The following is a 24,926-nucleotide window of genomic DNA, read 5'->3' as shown; positions in this document are numbered from 1 at the left end:
GTTTTCCCGAAGCTTACTTAGACCAATGTATACTGTACTCCTCTTATTCCTTTTTAAACTAACCATATCCATGTATGTGCTTCTAAATTGTAACTTAAAAATCAGTTTTATTTGCTTTAACAGACTAAACCGTGCACTCATACTTCTAATTAACAATTGGATGATAGTCTAAATATATGCACTAGCACAAATCTTCCCTTGAAATGATCATTCTCATTAACTTAGAGCTTTTAACAGCTGTTACACTATGAGTTTATTATGTGATGAACAGAAATGTATTCTGATGTGACAGAACCCCTGGTCTGAGTTTTGTCAGCAGAGAAGAAAAGTGAATGATCTTGTCAGAGGATTCCAGGGCTTTAAAGTTTGTTGAAGTCTTGGGGGAGGATAGTTGCTTCTGACTTGGATTGCATGTTACAGAGCCATTTTTAAAGTCAAAGAATAAAAACAGGTTTTAGTTTCTCAAGCAAGAATAAATTGAATGCTGTTGACTCAAAGCCTGCTAACTTGAGGGTGCCTAGTTTAGAAAGGAACATTCTGTTCACCTGTAGAGCTTCAGCTTACATGTTAGGCCACATTTTCCTGGTCTAAAACCAGGTTTATGGGGGACAGGGTTCTGGATATACGGATGAGAAGCCATTATTGAAACCTAAATGCTGTGCGCGTTCAGGAAACCAGAGAACACGCTCCTGCATTCAGGCAGCAATTGAAAATGGATTTTTTTTCTGTCCTGTTTTTGATTATCAAATTTACAGGACAGACCCCCCCCCCCCCCCAAAAAAACCCCCCACAACTATCTAGTTCAAAAGCAGACAGACGGTAAACCAACATATTGGCCCATATTTTCCGATGCCTACAGGTGTGTACAAGCTGTGTACACACCCGTAGGGACTTCGCAAGTGCCGGTTTCAGGCATGCGAAACGCATGCGCTGAAAACCGGCACTTCCGATCTGTCAAGAATCCTCTCTGGAAAAGGGCCTCTGCGGGGGAAGAGTTCCGCTTTCTGCAGACCCTCCGCCCGCAGAAAACCCATAGAAATCTTATGTCTGGTAAAAGCAGGTGTAAGGCCTGCTTTTACCAGCATAAGAGTTTAAAAAAGTAAAAAAAAAAAAAAAAATTCACTCGTTTTTAATTTTAAAATACTTTTAAACAAGGTAATTATTTTTAGCCGTTTTTTTAAAAAAAAAAAAAACTTTTTCAAAAAATTAAATATTTGTTTAAAATATTTAATTTAATGTAATTTTAACTCATTTTAAAAACATGATTTTTAAAAAATTAATGTTTTGATGTTTTTTCTAAGCTGGCAAAAGTATGAAGGGAGATTCCCTTCTCCCATTGGTTCCCCGTGGCCCACATGATCCTAGGGACATTTGCAAACCGCATGCGCCCCTGGGATACGTGGACCCTGCGCATTTCGTCGTGGAGAGGCCCAGGAGCGGAAATGGCCGGACCTCTGGAGCCCTCAGATAAGGGCGTAGATTTTTTCCAGATCTGAGGCCTCCGCACGCAGGAAGCCTCCGATCGGAAAATACAGGCCATTAATCGTCCATCTGACACAGAATGCATATAGTTAGTCTTTTTCAAATACAGGTACTGTATTTTTTGTCTCTCACGAAACCAATAAAGATTTACTAATTTGGCCAAAAAGTGTATATTTTTGTGTTATTTTGGGAATGTAGTTGCTGGAATAACTACATTTGTTGCCCATCTCTAGTTGTCCTGCGAAGATGGTGGTGGGCCATCTTCTTAAATCGCTGCAGCTTTGTAATGGTTGCTTTCTTTTTTAAACTGAATGGCTTTGTTAGGCTTCTTCAGGGGGCTTTAATAATAAAGCACGTAATGTGGGACTGGAGTCACATGCATGTCAGACCAGGTTGGCGTTAGCAGGCTGCCTTCCCTGAAGGACTATAGTGAACTATGACAATCTGGCAGCTTTAATGGCTCATTTATTTAGTAAAACATTGCCATTTTTCAGCCAAAGAAAAGTCAGATAAGCTAACGACTCCTATTGCCAATTTTCCTTTTAAAGGAGAGGGATGCATGATTTTCCAAATGCGTGAAGATAGCATAGTTTCTAATCTAACTTCCTTCACTCTACTCTCTCGCTCACTGTCCCCGCTTCACCTCTAGGACCTGCTTAAAGTGCATGTTGAGGTACAATACAAGTATCGCATATTTCCAATTTTCCATGAACACCCTTTTCTGCAGGATCCCTTTTTCGTGTTATGTTTCTAGTTACCAGACAAATAAAACTTTGTGAATCTTTCATAATGTGGTTCTGCATATGAAATGAAAGTTAGTGGGAAACTGCATGCGAAAAAACATTGACAAAAGCCAGTTAATTGCAGATTCTGATTGAAGGGCAGCTGACTTGGTAATTATGATCCGGTCTGCCATGGTAAAGCCTATGTTTGTAATCATAAACTGATCCTTTAATCTACACAGTAGTCTTTGAAGCAATTAAGAGTCCATTAAACAGTGCTTTGGTTTGGTTCGTGTGCTTGTTTTCTGTTTAGTTGTACTTTTTTTAAAAACATGCTAATGATGCTAAACAAATGCTGTAATCCTCGCTCAGACTGCTCATCACTTAACATTTGACAAATGAAGTGCTGGTGTAGAAGTCTAATTGTATGCAGCTGCTAATGACATGTACTCCGCCTTTGATACTGAACTGCTTTTATATGAACTTATTATAAGTTAAGTATTCAACTGTTGGTGTTGTGACTGTTAGAATCTGCTACTTTCTTGTACCTCCGTTAGTTTCATATTGAGACGAGCACTTTTAAATTCACAGGTATTCTCTTGGCCACAAGCCCCGTCTCCTCATGTCTCCGCTGTATTTTTCTTAAAATGGGAGTGTTCGTGTTATTGAGGGAGGAGATGGACGCATTCAGTGCACAGTAAACCTTGCTTGTTGATTTTGTAGTTGCGCTCAAGCCCACCAGTTGAGACATACTACTTTGTGTCTCCATTGGGCTCTGTTTTAATGTCCTATTATTAGAATTATATTTTTAATTCACTTTGGCAGCTGCATTTAGAAATTATTTGTGAAACTTTCCAACTTGAACTTTGAGGTGGGACCAGTTTTTGTTAGATGTAGCAATTATGATTTTTTTTTTTTTAAATCATGCTTTGTTGATCACATTAAGCATATATTTTTTTTGCTTTTTGAATTTAGCAGCCTGCTAGCTACTAGTCTGGGCAATAACCCCAGGTTCAAATGCTTGAAAAGATATTGAAGCTATATTGTTATACCAGTAACCAGTGCGAGTGGACAACACCAGGTTATACCACTCCCCCCTCACTGCCATGTGGTCGCTTGGTGCTTCTGATGAACAATCTGAACATCAATGAATTTGATATAAACCATTTATATTGTATATTGTCTTGGTGAAATGTGAAACCACATGTATATGACAAAATTAATGCTTTGCACACGTAGACCTTTCCTTAGGATCAGTTTGCAAATCTGAAAGAGGAGAATTGGTGCATCAGTGCCGTGTCTAGTGTGCTACTGAGTTCTGTAGACCAGGAAGATCCCAAGTTTGATACTGGTCTCTGCTGAGTTAGCTGACTTCCTCTCAGGTGGGTGGTGGTGGAGCACTGCAGTTGGCTTCGGTGACCTGGGGGTGGGGGGGAGGATTTTTGACAATTCTCTGCTGATTGTTACCCAATGTCTCCTGCTGAAAAGTACTTGTGTGTGGACTTTGGATGAAGACAGTACAGTCTCAGCTGTTCTATCCTTTGCAGTTGAATGGCCTGATGGCATTTGACTTCAGACTCAAACATGAAGACTAGGCATTTGGGTCAAGTACCAGAAGGCAGACATTGGGCCTGTTCAGCCATACCCCAACACAAGTCACTATCTTCAAGACATGAATGTAGATAAGGAAGTGAGTACAGAAGTTACAGCTAGTTTTTTTTTTGAAGGAAAAATGTAGACATTATCCCCAGAAATGGCACTGAATTAGTCCATACTGCCCACCTGCCTGAGGAGGATAGCTTGCATATTGGAAGCTTAAAAAGCTAATGGATTGCAAAAATTGGTATGCAATAATTGTGATTTATTTTAATTCTAGTGACAATGTAATAATGGCAGAAATAAAATGTAAAATCCGATTTCGATGTTTATTTAACAAATGTTGCACATGCGGAGTTGGTAAATTCAGGTCACTGGCCGATAATTTATAATGGATAATTGAGGTTAATAACTGGATCAATAGATTTTTCTATCCTAGATGAAGCCAGTAATAATGGTTGGAATTTCTGGTTGTGTGTAGGTGTGGCGTGAGTTTCCTGACAGGCTGGTGGGATACCCAGGCCGACTTCATTTGTGGGACCACGAGACTAGCAAATGGAAATATGAGTCGGAATGGACGAATGAGGTCTCAATGGTATTAACTGGAGCTGCCTTCTACCACAAGGTACAAATAAGTTTTAAAATCACCTTAACATTGGAGTTAATACAGTTATAATTAGTTCCTACTATATTGCCATCATTGATTAACTGGAAGAAATCAAGTTTCAAATGCATTTTACATTTCATTCCACAAAGAACCAGAACTTTGCCAAAATTGTTTTTAAAAAAATAAAAAAAAAGTAGGGTTTGTCTGGTTTGTGAAGGAAGATCTGAAATTCAACAAAACAACAACATTTAATTTTGGATGAAGGAAGGGGTAAGTCAGTTTTCTGGAAAATCTGAGATACCAAGAAAAGGAAAGTACAAATTGGAAATGACTACAGATCTCCAGGACAAGAGAAGTAGATGTAGAAATATTTGAACAAATTTAAAGGGCACCAAGGAAAATGGAGGATGACTGTTATGAGAGAATTCTTGTTGCCATGATGTACAGTGAAATGGGTAAACGGGCCTTTCAAAGAGAGAAGTTCATGAACTAATGCAAGACAACTTCTTGACAACATGTCATAACCAAGAGTAGCAAAGAATTAAGTGTCCTAATGTTTAGTAGTGAGACGGAGGTGGTGAAAATTTCAACAGTAGGTGAGCATTTGGGTACCATGATCAAAATATCATTAAATTTGATATTGTGGCATAGGTGGTGTGACTATATGTCAGAGTTAATAAAATTAATACCAGATTTCAAGAAGACCGAAAGCCATAAGGATCAAAAGGGGAGACTAAATCAGGGAATACACCAAATTGAGGAAAAATGCGAAACAAAAATGAACAGTATTAGTACCCTTGATTTCCTGTAAAAATTTGGAGAATATACCATTTTTAGAGAGAGGAGCATTTTACCTCATAATGCAAAATGTATTATTCTACTTGTGGGCAGGTGTGTATGACCTGACCAGTCTATTTAAGGCCAGCGTATCTAATTGTTAAACATGCTGAGGTGAATTAGAAGTTCTTGGGGACTTCCATAGGCCAGTATAAGGCATTTTTCGTTGCTGGGGAAGTTTCTCCAAGTTGGAAATAATTAGCTTCCTTTTTATAAAAAAAAAAAAAAATACTTTGTTTAAAAGTATTGCACAGAAATTAGCATATATCACATCTAAAGTATGACTGATGCTTTTCGAAACCTTATATTTTAGTGGCTCCCTTGTGGCATTGCTCATGGTGTCAAAGAACATGCTGCTTTATAATGAAAAAAGACGTTATGCTATTTCATGCACAGTGTGTTATAATACAGTTGATCTCCTGTGCTGTTGCTCCTGGGGAAAAATAAAATGGTCTCTCTTTTTCTAATGTGTGTCTCATTCTTTCCTACTCTCTAGTTTTTTCTGTCTTCCTGTTTATCTTTATCATTTTTCTGCCTATTAGGAAAAAGAGGGTGATCAGGAACAATTTTGGCCCCTTTAAAACTGATACTGGTGATATTGTCAATGATGAGGAAATGGCGAACATGTTGAATAATTACTTTGCGCCAGTGCCGGAAATCCCAAGGAAACTAATATTGAATCGGGGGACAGGGACTTAATAAAATTAACGTAAGCAAACTAGCAGTCATGAAGAAAATAATGGCACTAAAGAGTGATGAATCCCCAGGACCAGATGGTTTCCATCCCAGGGTTTAAAGGAAGTAGGTGAGCACATTGCAGATGCCCTAACTATAATCTTCCAAAGTTCTCTCGATTCAGGAACTGTCCCTTTTAGATTGGAAAATTGCACATGTCACTGTGCTGTTTAAGAATGGCGAGAGGGGGAAACCAGGGAATTATAGACCAGTTAGCCTAACATCTGTTGTCAGGAAATTACTAGAGTCTATAATTAAGGATAAGGTGACTGAACACCTTGAAAATTTTTGGCTGATCAGAGAGAGCCAGCATGGATTTCTGAAAGTAGGTGATGCCTGACAATCCTGATGGATATTTTTTTTTTTTTTAAGAGGTGACTGAAGTAGTGGACAGAGGAATGTCTATGGATGTTATTTGTATGGACTTCCAGAAGGCATTTGATAGTCCCGCATAAAAGACTGTTAACTAAGGTTGAAGCCCATAGTATTGAAAGCAAATTATTGACCTGGTTAGGAAATTGGCTGAGCAGCAGGAGACAGAGAGTAGGGATAATGGGCAGGTACTCTAATTGGCAGGATGTGACTAATGGTGTCCCGCAGGGATCTGTGTTGGAGCCGCAACTATTCACAGTATTTATTAACATCTTAGATGATGACATAGAAAGCCACATATTCAAATTTGCCAATGACACAAAGATAGACGGCATTGTAGACAGTGTAGATGAAAGCATAAAATTACAAAGGGATATCGACAGATTAAGTGAATCGGTAAAACTGTGGCAAATGGATTTCAGTGTAGGCAAATGTGAGGTCATCCACTTTGGACCTAAAAAGGATAGAGCAGTGTCCTTTATAAATGGTGAAAAGCTAAAAACAGTGCAGGTCCAAAGAGACTTGGGGGTCCAGGCACATAGATCATTAAAATGTCATGAATAGGTACAGAAAATAATCAAAAAGGCTAATGGAATGCTAGCCTTTATACCTAGAGGGCTAGAATACAAGGGGGTAGAAGTTATGCTGAAGCTATACAAAGCTCTGGTTAGACCACACCTTGAGTACTGTGAATACACATTAGGAAGGATATATTGGCTTTGGTGGGAGTGCAGTGTAGGTTTACCAGAATGATACCCAGACTCCAAGGGTTAAATTAAGAGGAGAGATTACACAAATTAGGGTTGTATTCCCTAGAATTTAGAAGGTTATGGGGTGATTTGATCGAAGTTTTAAAGCTATTTAAAGAAACAGATAGGGTAGATAGAAAGAAACTATTCCTGTTTAGTTGGGGAGTCTAGGGCTAGGGGCACAGTCTAAAAATTAGAGCCAGACCTTTCAGGAGTGAAATTAGGAAACACTTCTACACACAAAGGGTGGTAGAAGTTTGGAACTGTCTTCCGCAAATGGCAATTAATGCTAGATAATTGTTCATTTTAAATTTGAGATCGATAGATTTTTGTTAACCAATAGTATTAAGGGATATGGGCCAAAGGTGGGTATATGGAGTTAGGTCGCAGATCAGCCATGATCTCAGTGAATGGCGGAACAGGCTGGAGGGGCTGAATGGCCTCCTCCTGTTCCTCTGTATGGCTCTGGTTCTTATTGTGTTCTCTTTGTCTCTGAATCTTTTTCTCATTCTTTCTCTCTCTTTTTGTGTGTGTTTTTCTGTTGCAATTGCCTCCTTTTTACTGTTTCTGTCCCAATCTGTGTTACACTTGCACAAGTAGAGACCTGAAATATTGGGACTATTTCCACTGGAACAGAGCTGATTAAGAGGAGATTTAATTAATTTTTTTACATTATGAAGGATTCTGATAGTGTGACTAGGGAGAGATTATTTCCTCTGGTGGGGAAAAATCAGTGATGAGGGGTCATCAATTTAAAATAGTCACTAAGAAATTGAGGAGCGAGGTTAGAAGAATTTAATTTACACACCGTGCTGTTGGAGAGTAGAATACTTAGCCACATGGTGTAGCTGAGGCAGAAACCATTACATCATTTAAACCGAATGGATAAATATTTTGGGAGCGAGCAAAGCCGCTGACTTAATTTTGGATCATTGTAGCAAAGAGTCAGCACAGGATCAGCAAGCCAAATGCCCTCCTTCTGTGCTGTAAGCATATGGTTCTAAGTTACTTTGCCTGTATACTCAACTTTTATAAAGCCCAGAATACACAATAGGATGGTAGGCGCCATCTACTAGATTGAAGATAGATACTAGAATCAGGCAGACAGAGGCTGTCCGGAAAGTGGTGGAACACATGTAAGATAAAATGGGAGCTGGGAACTTGAGCTGGAAAGGAGTGGAGATACAGGGAGTGATAGAGCCACAGGTTGATGTGTAGGAGACAGTGGGCACAGAAGAATGGGGCCTGGGAGAATTTTTGGGGGGTGCAGTGATTGCCATCTGGAAGTACTCTTGGGGTATCAGAGAACTATGGTCCACGGCTTGGACCACTCAATGGAGCTGGTCCTTGAGTGTAATTGCAGGGGCGATGCTATCCAGGATCTCTCAACGGGCAAGGGTGAACGATGCTGGAGAGTAAACATTTTGTGTTGGGTTGGTCTAGGAGTACTGGGAAGTGCTGAGGTTTAGGAGTACTCATGCATGGTCTGGTAGCACACCAAGGTGGATGAGGGATCCTAGAGTTTGGAAACACTGGGGTTTTGTGTATTTTGGAGCACTGGAAGAGTTTGGGGTTTCGGAGCTTTCAGAAAGAAAAGTGTGACGTAAGAAAACTACTAGGCACTTGGTCTAAGCGTTAAACAAAGCTTTAATCAACTGTTTTACAACATGGAGGTCTAGTTGTGTCCTTCACTAGTTCCTGTTAAAGAATGTCCTGAGCAAGCTGGGCCCAACCCCGAGTATTTATACTCTCCCTGGACAGCGCCATCAGCAGGCCGCCCAGTATTATTTCACAAGTCATTTCCACATGAATGACCAGATTTATGTCAAAGTGCTTTGACTGCTCAGTTTTCTGTTGCTTACTTATTCCTCATTGGTACTTAATAACTGAATCAAACTGCTTTTTAGCCAATCACTAATTTTTGCTGTACAGAGGTGTGATGGACGGGCACTGGATAGAAGCCTACTATTTATAATTGTACTTAGCTGGCATAGTAGTGGTTGAGCAGACATATCCTCCAATTAAATACTGGGAAAACCAAAGCCATTGTCTTTGGTCCCTGCCACAAACTCCATTCCCTAGCCACCGACTCCAGCCCTCTCCCTGGCCACTGTCTGAGGCTGAACTAGACCGTTCACAATCATGGCATCCTATTTGACACTGAGCTGAGCTACCGACCCCATATCCCCTCCATCACCAAGACCACCTTCTTCCACCTCCGCCCATCTTTGCCCTGCTGCTAAAACCCTCATCCATCTCTTTGTTACCTCTAGATTCAACTATCCCAAAGCTCTTTCTGCTGGCCTCCCACCTTTCACCCTCCGTAAACTTGAGCTTATCCAAAACTCTGCTGCCCGTATCCTAACTCGGACCAAGTCCCGTTCACCCATCAGCCTTGTGCTTGCTGACTTACATTGGCTCCCAGTCTGGCAATGCCTCAACTTTAAAATTCTCATCCTTGTATTCAAATTCCTCCATGGCCTCGCCCCTCCCTATCTCTGTAACCTCCTACAAACCTCCGAGATCTCTGCGCTCCTCCAATTCTGGCTTCTTGTGTATCCCCGATTTTCATCACTCAGTTGGCAGCCATGCCTTCAGTTGCCTAGGCCCTAAGTTCTGTAATTCCCTCCCTAAAGTTCTCTGCCTCTCTCTCCTTTTAAGACACTCCTTAAAACGTTCCTCTTTGACCAAGCTTTTAGTCATCTGTCCTAATAGCTCCTTGTGTGGCTGTGTTAAATTTTGTTTGATAATGCTGCTGTGAATACCTTGGGATGTTTTACTACGTTAAAGGTGCTATATAAGTGCACGTTGTTGTTGTATTCAGATAGAAAGTGCAAATTAAATATATAGCATCTAGAAGTTAAATATGGAAATTGAAGATCGTATAAGGGAAGATTAGAAATTCTTTAAAAGCGTTAAGCAGACTAGGGGATGAGAAAATGGGTAAACAGATTAAACTAAATTTTAAAACTGCGACATCGATAAGGGAAAATTGGTAACAGAATTTGCGAGGGCTATTAGGAGGAATTGAGTTATTTGGATGGGTTCAGAATAGATGAAGTATTTAAGAACAACTTGTCCTCTTCAAGGAAGGGGAAAAAGTGACTTGTGACATTGTCTTCTACTGTAGAAAATATTAATTTTTTTCCCATTAATTGGAAGTGTGCCCATGGAGAACATGGGAATATGATTTGCTATGAAATGGTTCCTTTTAATAAAAACTGCAGTGTTTGAATATTCATAAGATGATGGCGCGAGATGGAATTAATCCAGGAATAGTTGAGTGAATGAACTTCACAGTGAACTGTATCTGATTTTTCTTTTACAAGTCATTAAAGGCAGATGTTGTAAATTGAAATCTAGATTAGTTAAATGGTAAGAAAAAAGGGTGGTGAACTGTTCTATCAGTCCTATTCGAAGTGGACAGTTATGACCGGAGTACCTAAGGAACAGCACTGGAGACTGCTGTTTGTAATTTTGATAGATGGCCTTGATGACTATACTAAAAGTAGAACATCTTGCAGTTTTTTTCTGAGAATCAAGGTGTCAAAGTCCATGGTGCAGGACACCACATATGTTGAAATGAATAAAAGAGGTGAGGTAAATCAGGAAGAATTGATTTGGTGATGCCAAACTTAAATGTTTAAAAGCCTGAGGATTATACAACTGAAAGAAGGACTGGAAGAAGTAAGGAGTCTCAGCTTTGCAGTACTGAGAAAGAATTAATTAAAATTGCAGACTGTGAAATCAGCCTTGGTTTCAATACTCTAAACGTAGGGAGGGGCAAGAAAATGTACAACAGTGTATTTCAAGCCTAAAAGGAACAAGAGAAAAAAAGTTAAAGGAGCACTAACATAGTAATAATATTGATAAACTAATGAATAGGAAGAAAGGTGGCAATGGGGGGGGCGGGGAAGAGAGAGATTAGAGCTTAGAGTTAAGTCAGGGATCGCATATTGCTTTTTTTCCATCCTGTCCATGATTGCAAGAGAAATGCTAGAAAAGCTTCTGATGGAGTTGGGCTTAATAATATTGAAGTTTGTTAAGGGGAGTACAAGTATTTGGCCTGATCGAGGAAACTGAGCTTGTTGGACACAGTTTTATCCAGAGGAGATAATAAGGCCAAGAATATCGATAGATGAAGAACGACCAAGGATAGACTCATCAGAGGTGGGAGGGTAACTTTCAACACCAGCAGGTGCGGAAAACTGGTGCTATCCGATCAGCTGCCCAAAGCACACTCTGCCTGATTTTCTTTTCCACAGACTTCAATGGAAAGGAAAATCAGGCAGGGTTTATAACGAGCAGCCGATCTGATATCGGCAGTTTTTCAGCCCCGCCGAAGTTGAAAGTTAACTCCCTGCCCAGAGGTGTCTGTTTCTTAGACTTGCGAAAGACCTGAAGAAACTGCATTTTTACTTTTCAGTTATCGAGCTGTGTTGGAATTCAAGATATTCACAGGAAACAAATTCAGAAAGATCTGAAACACGTAACAATCGGGCAATGAATTGCAAATGAAATTTAATGAACAATGTAAGGTAACTAGGATAACAGGTGTTAAAATAGAAAACATTACAGATAGATGGGTTTATCATTAAGTTGAGTCAGCAAAAAGATTTAGATGTAAATTTTCAGCAAACATTGGAAATATGATGATAATGTATAGCAATGGTTACAAAAATTGCAACTAGAATCTATTAGCAGATCTGCAACATATAAACCCAAGGAAGTGTTACTGACACTTTATGAAGCATTAGTATGACCCCCGTATGGAGTACTGTGATCAACAAGTTTAAGAAAAAATATAGGTGCAGCTAAAAGGATTTAGAGAGGGGCGATGAAAATTTTTTTTTTTTAGCACCAAACTGTTAAATGTATTCCTATTAGAAAAAAGATTTAGGAGGATATGACTCCAGTTAGTTAAAATGATGAATGAAGCGAAGTGATTTGTATAAAACCGAGAGGTAATCCAAGACGCAATTATAAACATAGAAAACCGTTAGCTTAAAAGGATACTCTCCTGATGCTGAGTCATCAAGTTATAGAATAGCCTTCGATCTAGAACAATAAATGCTAGCTCTACTCAAAGAGCAGACAGTTTAGGATGGGAAATTAAATACATTTTTTAAAGTCTAGACACATCCTGGAAAAAGGACCAAGATGATGGAGGTAGCTCATTAGGCTGATTGGCCATTTCTTGTTCCTTCGTTCTTATGTTCTGTCTGAAAATTGGAGGCGGTGAATAGGACATGTTTTGAGTACTCGAACAATATGACAGAGATGTATTCTCATGGTCATTTTATGAGATGTGAATCAGGAGAACTTCTACACTAGGAACAAAAACAGGATATAGTTCCTTTCATGTCATCATGGCGTCCTGTAGTGTTTCACAGCCAATGAATTACTTTTGAAGTGTAATCATTATTGTTATGTAGGTAAATGAGACTTCTAATTAAAGCAAAAGTCACGGAACCCAGGATACAACATGGATCTAGATAAGAAACTAGGAACATTGATGAGAGAGTTAGTATTACTATTACTTCATCTTCTTCATTGATCTTCAGCCACCATATTGAAGGGCAATGGTGGGTCTGCCAGAGGTCACATTCAAAGGAATAGAAGATTCAGGGAGGAGGGTGAGGGTGAGGGCATGGTGGGATTTAAACAAGGATGGGAATTCAAATTTGAGGCATTGGGGAACTGGGAGCCAATGTAGGCCAGCAAGGATGGTTGAGCAGGACTTTGTGCAGGATAGAATATGGGCAGCAGAGTTTTGGATGAGCTGAAGTTTATGGAGGGTGAATGAAGGAAGGCCAAACAGAGCATTGGAGTAATTGAGTCTGAAGTTGAATGTAATACACTGTATCACAATTGGTGGGAATTGTTGAGTCCTGTCCCACAAGAGGCAAACCTGTTTCTAATCCACATCGCTCACATAAATAACTTGGTTAAATGTACTGCTTGCTTAAGAGGCTGTGGCAAACATTCTCCTTTTGCATGTGTTTAAACGCTCTTTGCATTGGCGTAGTATGCGCAGGCAAACAATGTGCCGACTGGATATTCGAGTTTAAAATGTTGTTATGCAAGTGCAGATTGTAAATATTCATGCTCAGCATAACATTCTCCCTACAAAGCAGCCCCCACCCCCGAATACATACCTCTTAGTTAAAAGAGGACAAATCTGTGGGAGGTGTACTTTTGCTTGTATCTCCTTCGGCCTCACTTTATTAATTAGCTCCTGGTTGCAGAGAATCTGAAATTGAACAGTTGGCCTTCAGTCACCTTTATACTGGCATTTAGTGAGTGCCGTTTCAATCCACTGACGTATTACTGAATTTTCATAAGGAATGTGCAGATAGGGAACACAGTAGTTTGGCGCAATTTTCATAAAGCAACACTGGTTCTTGTTTCCTTTCATAGGGTTCTGGTGTTCAGCATGAATTGAGGCTTGCAATCATAGAATGATACAACACAGAAGGAGGCCATTCGGCCCATCGTGCCAATGCCAACTCTTTGGTAGAGCTATCCAATTAATCCTACTCCCCTGCTCTTTCCCCAAAGCCCTATCATTTTTTCCCTTCAAGTATTTATCCAATTACCTTTTGAATGTTACTATTGAATCTGCTTCCACCGCCCTTTCAGGCAGTGCATTCCGGATCACAACAACTCGCTGTGTTTATTTTTTTTAAAAAGGTTTCCTCGTGTCGCCTCTGTTTCTTTTGCCAATCATCTTAAATCAAGTCCTCTGGTTACCGACCCTTCTGCCACTGAAAACAACAGTTTCTCTTTATTTACTCTATCAAAACCATTCATGATTTTGAACACCTCTATCAAATCTCCTCTTAACCTTCTCTGCTCTAAGGAGAATAACCCCAGCTTCTCCAGTCTCTCGACATAACTGAATTCCCTCATCCCTGGTACCATTCTAGTAAATCAGCTCTACACCCTCTCCAAGGCCTTGACATCCTTCCTAAAGTGTGGTGCCCAGAACTGAACACAATACTCCAGCTGAGGCCTCACCAGTGTTTTATTAAGGTTTAGCATAACTTTCTTGCTTTTGTACACTATTCCTCTGTTAATAAAGCCAAGGATCCCATATGCTTTCTCAACTTGTCCTGCCACCTTCAAAGATTTGTGTACATGTACCCCAGGTCGCTCTGTTCCTGTACCCCCTTTAAAATTGTCAATCCGTGCAGAGAAACAAAATCTATGCCAAACGCAATTGTTCCTCATGGATCTACTTCCTTACTCATTATTGGCCTCAGTGAAGCATGTATACTTCGACTAAATGTCACTCAGCAGTTCTTCACTACCAGAAGTTGATTCAAAAACTGGATGGCTTTGTCCTTTACCACCTTCTCCATCTCCTGCCCGAACATCCCCCCCTCCCCTTGTTACTTATTAGCCATGATTTTTTTCATTCTTTTTGTTCATTAGTTTTTTTTCAGCACTTTTTTTTTAGTATCTTTATTTTCCATTTTTCTTCTGCCCTTAAGCACCTTTCCTTGCATTAATTTTAAGTTGCTTGGTGGGAGGACATAGTTACTAGGGTCATTTTAAATCCAGACAGGTCTGAATCGCTCCGCACACATGGCAAGTAATACATGCCTAGCTACAAGAAGCTTGATCAAATTTTTGATCACTGCACGTGATCAAAATTGTAGCTCAAAGAACATTTAAAATATTAAGTTTTAACAATTTTATGTTTAAAGTATACAAGAATAATGAGCACCATATTAACTCTTAATAAATTACACATTTAAAGATAATACTTTCTAATGGACTTCTGCAATTCTTTTTTATCTTGTCAGTATTTTAATTACTTATATACCTACAAGATGCCAGGAGATATTAAAAATTGGGTGGATGCACACATGAACTGTGAGGACATTGCTATGAACTTCCTGGTAGCTAACATGACCGGAAAAGCACCTATTAAGGTAAGTTTTCTGAAGTGCCAGAAAAGTGCTCACAAAGAGAAATCATGCAAAAGTGCTATAATTGTCTGTTGTTAGTATAATGTGAATAATTAAAATTGTACTAAAACTAAAATAGATTTAGATCACTTTGGAATTTTAAGTCTCTTTAGAAATTGAGAGTGTAAATTTAAATTCTAATTACATAAATGATGCAGAAATTATTGATATGTCTTGTTTATCAAAAACTTTCAAACCTTATTTTTTAAGTTTTTAATGTTGCTTTGTAAGTAGCAACTGTTGAAAAGGGACTTGCTTTGTAAAGTCCGTATTAAGAGCATTGCAACTTAGAAGGGTTTGTATAAAGCCACTTGGGTGCTATAAACTTTGTCGCCTTTACAGTCTCTAAATATTCATAGAATCTGTCAGTCAACTTAATGAGAAAACAGACGTAGGTTAATAAGGCCATATCAAAGTAGGGGAAGCAACATTTCATCACCTTATGATCGTACAGGCAACCAGTGCTTGTACAAGGCACCTAGAAGTGTGAAAACAATCATTAAATGGGTTTTAATGGGTTGTCATCACACACTTTCAGTGAATGTGAAACCATTCTAGTAATTTTATTGACCTCTTGTGAGTTGAAATATGCCTTAGTGAGCCAGATGGAACTCGAGCAAAATGTTCTGAAAGGATGGTGCTCTCACGTTACACTGCAGGCGTGCTTGAACATCTAGCTGGATTAAACATGCCATCAATATTGTTGGAATTATTGTGACACGCAGGTGACCCCACGTAAAAAGTTCAAGTGCCCGGAGTGCACAGCAATTGATGGACTGTCACTGGACCAGACCCATATGGTGGAACGGTAAGTGCTCCATTCCTCCCATGTATTTAACAGCTTGTGTCTGCCATTTCAGAAGTGCCCAAGAAAAACATGCATGACTGGTTCCAGATTTACAGCCCACTTGGAAAATGTTAGTCACTGCTTTCTGCAGAAAAGAAAGTTCTGTCCAAGTTTACCTAAATTAATGATGTAGGAATTGTTTGAATCCATTCACATTTGTAAGCAATAGTGTCCTAAGTTTCACAATGCCTTGCATAGTTTAGATGGGCAGGTGTATGTCAAAAAGATTCAGTGAGTACATCAGAATGGGCAGAACCATGTTGGAGACTGAGATCCCAGTTTTATTTCACTGTTCTAATTGCTGGAGAGTCTCGTGCTTGTACTGTCCCTTCCACTCTGTTGTGCGTGCCTGAGACCGCCTTGAAGACATGAACTCCATTTGCAGTTAAATTTCACCTTTCTTTACTACAAGCCTTACTGGAGAATAAAATATAACTCTTATAACCACGGTAAAATAATTTAGCAGAAACTCGTGCATTCATTCAAATGGAAATTTGTGAATATTTGCCTTTTCAGTGACTCTTCAAAATATTACCGTTGAGATGCTGTCTTGTTTAACTTTTAAAAGCATCAATGTAAAGAGCTTAAGGAATGCTTGCAATTTTATTGGTTACCATATCGGCTTTGTGATGACCTCTGGTTGTGCAGATGTTGTTCTGACAGTGTTTTATTAGATATCATTAAGTACATATTTAACACCATGGGAATATAATTGCAGGTCAGAATGCATCAATAAATTTGCATCCGTGTTTGGGATCATGCCACTGAAGGTGGTGGAACACCGAGCTGACCCTGTCTTGTATAAGGATGACTTCCCGGAGAAGTTGAAGAGTTTCCCCAACATTGGCAGTTTATAAAGTACTGGTGTTCAAAATTGTGGTCCCTTCAAGTGCACCATCCCTATGCTGCAAGACCTTGTTTCAGTAAGGACCGGCAGTTGTATGATTTGGAACCGTTGATCTGGAATTCAAAGAGTCTTCTCCTACTTCTTTAATGGAGTTTATTAACTTAAGAAGATGCAACTGCAGAAGAACAATGCGACCTTTTTAAAAGCGTTGAACGTTACCGAATTGTAATAGTTCATCATGACAAAAAAAGCTTTCCTGTTTTTAAATGACTGAATTTTAATGATTCGTCATGACAAAAAATGTATTATGCAGACTATTGGAAGATCAAAAACTCAAACAAGACTCCACAATACAGTTTGATTATGCCATTGCTCTGTCATTTTATTATGACAGCATATCGAAAACTTCCTCTGTTGTTGGTTCAGACATCAAAAGGATTTGTTGCCTATTATGTTTCCAAACTAGCTAACATTGAATCATGTACTGACAAGCTCCATTTTTAATGTGCTTACAGTCGTAATACTGCATGCTTGCTGTGCCATTGTACCAGAATATGTCCAAGTTGTTTATTCCCCCAGTATAGCACTCAGTAATGTTTCAAATGAACTTGTTACAATAGGAACACGATAAAATGTTTTCAGTCTATGCTGGTCATATTCAACACTGTAGCTGCAACATTCTCCTGAAAATACTGTGTCCTCCTCAAAACTTCTCAATAATTGTTGCTGATGATAATGGCAATACTCCCTTATCTTTGGTGTCTATATTTTATTTTCTGGTCATTTTAGCAGTATGGAATAATGGTTTTGAGAGTGCATTATTTTATTAGGAATACTGAGGTGATATATTTTATTAACCTATATTAGGTAACATTTTGTCTCTCGACTTAATGATTGCTATCTTGTTAAAAAGAATAGTTTAGGCCCTTCCAGTTGCTCAGTGAGTCACACATTGTGCAGTGTGATAGTGAGCTGTACAAACTGTGATGCTAGCAGGTTAGCTGATCTTAGCAAGAATGGGAGGCGGGGCAGAGAGAACACAGTGTTCTTAAATTAAGGGTGGGGGTCAAGCCAAATCAGGCAGTGCTTCTTCTCACAATCACTATCCAGAGACCCTTGTTGGAATGTGCAGCCGCTTGGACATTGAATGGAGGGCACGATTGATTGATGCTCCCTCTTTCTTCCTCTCTTTCCTTCCTTCCCCCCCCCCGCCGCACCCCACCCAAACCCCAAGTCAGATATCCTGCCAGTGTTTGTGAGGTGCTGGAAGGCTGCTGCCGCCCATGTAGCCATACACCAGCATGAATCATTGCCTTGAGGTGGGGACAAAAGATCATTTAAAAATTAAAACCACGTTTTGCTGAATGACATTGCTACTGTAACTGTGCTCTGATATTGCACAAGACCCGCACTAAAGCCCGGGGATTCTCAAAGCACGGGCCTCGCATGGCTGGCTGCAAGCGGAATGTAAAACTGTTTGCGATTCGCTAGCCTAGTTGCCTGGAATACCCATTTTTAGCATATCTCCCAGGCTGCTGGTGATAAGTTGGGCAGTTTTGCATTTGGCGTTTAGGCAGTTGCATGAGACCTGTGCCGTGGGAAGCCAGCAGCACATGTGAAAGCACCTTAAGAAAACTTAAGATACTGATTGTATTGTACATCACACAATAAAATGAGGGATTTAGCAAATTCAAAAGTTACAGTGGACCATCTGGTGCAATCGGATCTTCCTGAGATAATACAGGCACCCAGCAGCTTTGGACTGGTGAAGCTTTTTGCACATTTTCTTTTTAATTAATATTTTCTTCCAAAGAGCAGCCTGTTGAACAGCACTCTGGTTAGAATGTTTGTTTTTTTATTGATGACTGTTTATAGATATCATTGTTAGAAACCAAGAATGTTCATGATTTATAGAGCCATGTATACTGTGTAATATTTTCCAGCAGCTGCTTTATTCCATTTTAACACTACACAATCCAGCTATTAATTGTCTAATCCTAGGAGTCTATTCTGCAGTAGTCTCTAAGCTGTGGCCCAGTACAGGAAGCGTTTAAGGTTAACTGAGTTTCATTTTTTGTTTCAAAGTTGTCGTGTAGTGTCAAGGCACAATGTGTTCCTGTCACAGGACAGGGTAGTGCACAATATTTCTGAGACGATTAATGGGTAAAAATCATTGAAGGCAAATGAAGAACAATACCATCCGTACCGTGCATTACAAGGGTCAAAATGTGGAGTCAATCTGGTGCTCAGTTTTTGATATTTATATACTGGCTTTATGAACATTATTCCTATATCAGACAACTTTTGTCAGTTGTTATTTTCATGTTGTCCCACCGTCAGTGACCAGCAGTACAGGTGCCTGCATAACTTGAGTTTATAGTGAATATAATATGAATGTTAGCTAGCAACAATGTAAAAGAAAATACTGGGAGCTTGCAGCTTGCTATTATGAGTTGTACAACATTTCAGTTAACTTAACGCATTTCCATCCCTTTTAGTAGCATAAAAACCACTTGCATTTATACATCTCCTTTCATATTCACACGTCAAAGTACTTTACATAAATGAACTACTTTTTGAAGTACAGTGACTTATGTAGGCAAACACAACTGCCATTCTTCACCACTAACCTCCCATCTGTTTTTAGGTGGCAGCGGTTGAAGGAGAATTGTTGGCTAGGAGAGACAAATATTTACAAAGTTGCTGACACTGTTTACAAGTTCTTTGATTACAAAACTAATTGCATTTACAGGAATTTGTTCCAGAATTTTAGTAAAAATGGCCCCCTCACCAAACCAATGCCAAATTGTAGGAATCTGTTTTTAATGTCCTTTTTTCTGCTATGTGTATCACTAAAATCAAGTTATATACCTGACTGTTACAATTACTCTTTTCTCTGAATCCTATTTTTCTCTGAATCCTATTGAAGAACTATAGTTATTATTCAATGAAATCTTTAATAATAGCCTGGATTTCATACTGTGGTTTAGACAATTTAACCCCCTTATTTAGCAGACTGTGCATAAGAAGCGGTGTTTGAAATGTCACAAAATTAAGCAGCTATGTTTATAAAATCCCAATCCCGGATATATACATTCAATCGTGCTCAACAATTAATAGACATATAAAGCTCCCCCGATGAGCCAATGGGTTACCACCTGGTATAGTACAAAGTCACCCAGGCCAAATGGTTGCAGTTTTGATTCCTGTTCTGTACCAAATTAGCTGATTTTAGCCAGAACAATAATTACCCCATTACAATTGATCTAAGCTGAGGAGAGGGGAAATCAGCCAGGTTCATGTTCCTATCTGTTGATGCCTGCAGGAAAGTATATTTGTTGGAACTTGCTGTGAGGCCCACCCTGTATGAATGGCCTACTGAGCCATGTTGTCCACGTTTAGGCATGAAGAATTGCCAGTTAGCCATTATAACAAAAGGCTGTTGGCATAACTGTAGCCAAGCAAGAGTTGGCATCTTCAGGGTAGGAGGGAAATAGTTTTTATTTTTTTTAAAGGCTGACTTACTGATAAAAAATCCCATATTTTGAACTTGTATGGAATCTAACTATCCTATTAAAGAGATGATTAAGACATTGAAGCAAAATGCACTGAGCACATTGTACAAATATGGCTCTAAAAAAAATTTAAACACTCGGTAGGCTTTTTCTGGGTGAGCTAAAATTGGTCAATTGGCTTTCCTCATCTTTATCTATCTTGTAAAGACTTGATTTAATCCTATCTTCAAACAGAAATACTGATGATGTTGCCAATGAGGAATGTACGATTGCACCTGTCACTTGTCAGAAGTGGTGAACTTGGGGAGAGAGTAGAAAGTCGTCCAACCGCAAGTTAGATGTGTCAAATAGGCAAAAACCATGAACTCGTAGGCGATTCTCAAAAGTTGTTCAGTTATAAGATTGAGAACAGACCTGACACTAAGACCAAGTGATTTGCTAGACATTTACACACATCAGATTAAATAATTAGTGGTTCAGTCATTTTTTTTCTGTGGAAATTGAATAGGTGCATAAAATATATGATCCACATTGAATCCTAAAATTGTACTGCAGGTTTCATCTTCACAAAGCATACAGATCATCCATTGCTGCCATTGATACAGTCTCTGCACGTCTGAATGGCAAAATCTATCTCCAGTATGGTCCTGTATCATTTTCAGTCTGTATTTTGCAGTTTATTTATGCCAAATGTCATTGTAATTTTATTGTACTTTGTTATTTGTGACTAGTGCCTGTTAGTTAAATATAAATTACTGGTTGTGCATATTTCATAAATGAACAGAACTGTCTCCTGTAAGTCATTGAGTGGCCAGCTGTAAATGATTTATTAAATAAATTCACTTAATATTGCACCCAGTAATTAAGTTAGTTCTGTGATTAGACCAGCTAATGGATGCATTTACTATAAGATAATCACAGGCCTGTAAGTATTTCTCCAATCTAACCTAACCAAGATGTTACTTTACATTAATGCTACAGCTGACGCAGTTTGCAGCCCAACTCCAGATGTGTTGACAGGAAATTATCTGCCATCAATTTGTGAAGCAGGCAATAAAACAAAATTAATTACATTTTCTCTTTTATGCGTAATGTAGTTTGCAGCATTGTTGACAAATTTGAACTACGCCTTATTTCTTAAATTGATCATCTTTAAATTGTACAGTTGAAGACACATTATTTTCTTTCAAATGTTTATTAAAAAGTGAAGAATGTAGAAGGAATATTAATAGGTGCAGGTTACTATGTTTAACTTCCTCTGGAGAAGGCCTGTTTTTGTAAGTGACTATATTCCGGGTTACTGGTGTACATCTTCTGACACCTGTTGTTAATATAAGTTCTGTAATCCTTTCTGTACTCTGTCAGCAGTTCAGAAGGGCAGTGTTGGTATTTTTGTCCACTCCAATTAATGTGAGACTTCAGAGCTATCATGATCACATTTCATCGCCATTCCTTGCAAAGAAAATCGTTTTTCTTCAGTAGGAAAAAGACAAATTCTTTATTGGGTTATTGGTTATACCTGTCAAAACAATACACGCCATTCTGACCCACTCTGTTACAGTTTCCTAAGAAATTACATCTATGCAAAACATTATTCCAAGTGCAATAACTTACTCATAAAACAATACAACACAGGCAAATTATGAGTTTGTTAAATTCTCACAGTAATGATGAACACTACTTTGGATGCAGTAACACTTTTTATTGAATGTAACCTACTTGCACCCTTTCCTACAATTATATTTAAAACAAGGCAATTAAAGCTAAAGGAGTTTACAAGGTTAAAATATTTTACAACAAATTATAACAGTAATATTCTCGAGACTTCCTCTCGGCAAAAGTACACAACACACCCAAACAGATATATTACTCTGAACTTCAACCTTCTGCTTCAGTAGTATAAGTAATAACAATGGGCGTGATTGTTGCAAAAGATAATTACATTTAAAACTGTATAACATTTCACTTTTGGTATACTTAGCATATTACACAATAAAAAAGATTTTTTTTTTGTTTATTTGTAAGACGTTTTCTTAACTTGTCTTTTTTTTTAAATTGTGTAAACTGCAAGATCTTAAACTACTGTTGCTACTATAGGTCAGTGCCCAGGACTAGACACATAGGTTTTTAACGTTTAAAGTCAAGTAAATATTTTTTAAAGGATTAACTACTTAATTGATTTGAACTTGATATCCAGTTTACTTTAATAAAATGTTCTATTAAAACAAAATGAACTTAATAGATTGACAGTGGGGCAAGGAAACCAATTAGTCGCTGTACCATAGTCAATATGGGGCACTCATCAGACCCTGCAGCCAATATCGCTTAAACCTAAGTAGTTTGGCAGAAACAAAAAGAAATTGGTTATAATTTGTATTCAGAAACCTTTGTTAAAAAAGTTCATTTAATTATGAAAATTAGAATAAATTGATATGTTTACTAAAATTGCAGGATGTTCAGTATCTAATTGGAATAATTCAAACCTACGCAGGACAAGGTGAAGGGGTTTTCTTGCATCATAACTCATTGGTATTACAGTCTGGATGTGTTTACCTTTTGTCATTAAGATCTTGTCAGAACAATGTCTTGTTCATCTATTCAGTGGGAGAATCATTTAAATTAGTTTACAAGCCATTCTATAAAATAAGTATGTGCTTTAAACTTCAGCCCATCGACTGCCCTTATACACAATTTTATGTAAAACTGAAAGCTCTCTGCAATTTCCTCTGGAGTTTGGTGAATTCTAATTACACATTTGGCCCTAAAAAGAAAAGATGCCATTCTACCATAGACTTTTATAAGCTTGCCTGTTAAAAAGGATATCAATTTCAAATGAAACTTGGGATTTTGAATAGTTTTCAGGGTTGCTCTTGTACAGTAAGGGGGGTATAATATAAATATTTTTAAGTTGAAGTAAACCTCATTTCTAATCCTACCAACCTATAATAGGAAAAGTGCTGTATATAAATCTCCATGTTGCGTTATGTCCTTAGTCCAGCATTATGTAATAATTGTATTATTTTCAGTGTTTGAATATGTAATGTTATGTCGGTCATGTGGCCCAAGATATAGCGGCGCTGTGCTCTTTGGCTTTCATTCTTAAGGCTGCAATGCTGGATGATTTTCGATCTGGTTCATTACTGATGTCAAATGCGTTGATGGCAGCCCCTAGCCCGGCAGTGCCAAAGAGACCACCCATGTGTGTCTGTCCCACATGGCTGCCAGGGGCAGAAACACCCAGGAAGTCAGACACCCCACCTGGTGCATGTGCATGTGCGTGTGCATGTGGGGACATGCAAGATGTTACCGTTTCACAGGGCACAACACAAGCTGGCACCGGAGAGGAAGCACCGTTGTTACTGATCCAAGATGGGTTTTGTATCTGGAAGAAAAATAAACAGACCAAACGTTAATCAACCTACATAATATTCACGTTGGATTTTCTTTTCTCTCTTATTTTTCTTCTGGTTAGTTTTTAAGTGTACTTTATTTTAATACTTTATAATCCTTTTTTTAAACTAGTTGTTCAACATCCTATTAGTGTGGATCACAGTCAATGTGCAGTACGTCTGTTGCAAAGGAACACTTCTACCACTATTAAGAGTCTGCTTACTCTAGGAGTGCAGAATTCTAATAAATTTTTAACACCATCTTGGAAGACATGCTCACCTAAATATTACACATTTTATATTATCTTCGGGTAAATATACATGCTCACTAGGTGCACTGGGTTTGAATAGTTTGACATCCCCTTGCCTTGTATTTTGAGAACCATTGCTGATGCATTATGAAGAAATAGAGCCTGTAGCATTACCCTGTCTCTGTGTGAAGTCCATGTGTAGGATGTCTGTGACTTTTTTAATGAGCTAAGTTTAAAAAAGGACATAACGCAACATGGAGATTTATATGCAGCACTTTTCCTATTATAGGTTGGTATTGGGAGTGGAGCACTATTCCACTTGCCTTCAGTACTTGGGGTCAGTATTATGGGGCTAGGTGAAGTCTTTGTTCCTTAACCTGAATCGTAATATAGGACCTCCAGGTGCAGTACATTTTTTTTATATGTTTCATTAAATGTGGTTGCAGTTCCTGCCACACTGCCTGATTTTGTGTTATGGAAATGTGCCTCATAGAAACTGGCAGAGAAGGGAGAAACTGGCAGAGAAGGGAGAGTTTAATTCCCATAGTCTGGACTAGATTCAAGTTCTGGTCCAAGAATGAAAGGACATTGTTACAAAGTACTGTGCCATCTAGCCTTCATGACCAAAATGTTATAAATTTTATGCAATATAGCTACAGAACAGGAAGTGGCCTTGGTGTTGGTATCCTAGCAAGAGAGGAATATCATTCCAGGGATGGGGAGGGTACGAAGATGAAAATGTTAGATTTCTCCACAACAAGCTTCTGAAAGTGCTGATGGGGTTTACATAGGAACAAGAGTAGGCCATTCAGTTCCTCCAGACTGTTCCACCATTCAATCACACCATTATCTACCCACCTTGGTTCCTTAACCCTTAATACCCTTGTTGGTAAATAATTAAAATATTATTTTTCAATTTGGTATTCCTCTTAATTTTTCATTCGAACACTTGTCAACGTGTAGGTAAGAATTCAAAGAGGCGAGTTAATTGTTTACTATTT

General features: G+C 38.7%; 2 protein-coding genes across 4 annotated transcripts in view; one reads left to right on the top strand and one right to left on the bottom strand.

Moving 5' to 3' along the window:
• Window positions 1–22,298, top strand: part of ext2 (exostosin glycosyltransferase 2) — a 168,293-nt gene extending 145,995 nt beyond the window's left edge. For all 3 annotated transcript variants that reach the window (XM_086008106.1, XM_086008104.1, XM_086008105.1), the window contains 4 exons: window positions 4,282–4,425; window positions 14,912–15,040; window positions 15,802–15,884; window positions 16,642–22,298. In XM_086008106.1, the coding sequence (XP_085864232.1) occupies window positions 4,282–4,425; window positions 14,912–15,040; window positions 15,802–15,884; window positions 16,642–16,780 (495 nt within the window). In that variant the 3' untranslated portion in view covers window positions 16,781–22,298. The remainder of the gene's footprint in view (window positions 1–4,281; window positions 4,426–14,911; window positions 15,041–15,801; window positions 15,885–16,641) is intronic.
• The window catches only part of LOC147107070 (homeobox protein aristaless-like 4), a 37,710-nt gene continuing 34,552 nt past the window's right edge, over window positions 21,769–24,926 (bottom strand). The window contains exon 4 of the mRNA XM_086008107.1: window positions 21,769–23,667. Coding sequence (XP_085864233.1) covers window positions 23,338–23,667 — 330 coding nt within the window. The 3' untranslated portion in view covers window positions 21,769–23,337. The remainder of the gene's footprint in view (window positions 23,668–24,926) is intronic.

This window comes from Somniosus microcephalus, chromosome 15 (genome assembly GCF_052327205.1).
Source record: "Somniosus microcephalus isolate GS21.2 chromosome 15, FLI_Smic_1.0, whole genome shotgun sequence".
Classification (NCBI taxonomy): domain Eukaryota; kingdom Metazoa; phylum Chordata; class Chondrichthyes; order Squaliformes; family Somniosidae; genus Somniosus; species Somniosus microcephalus.
This window is presented reverse-complemented; position numbering and strand designations above follow the sequence as displayed.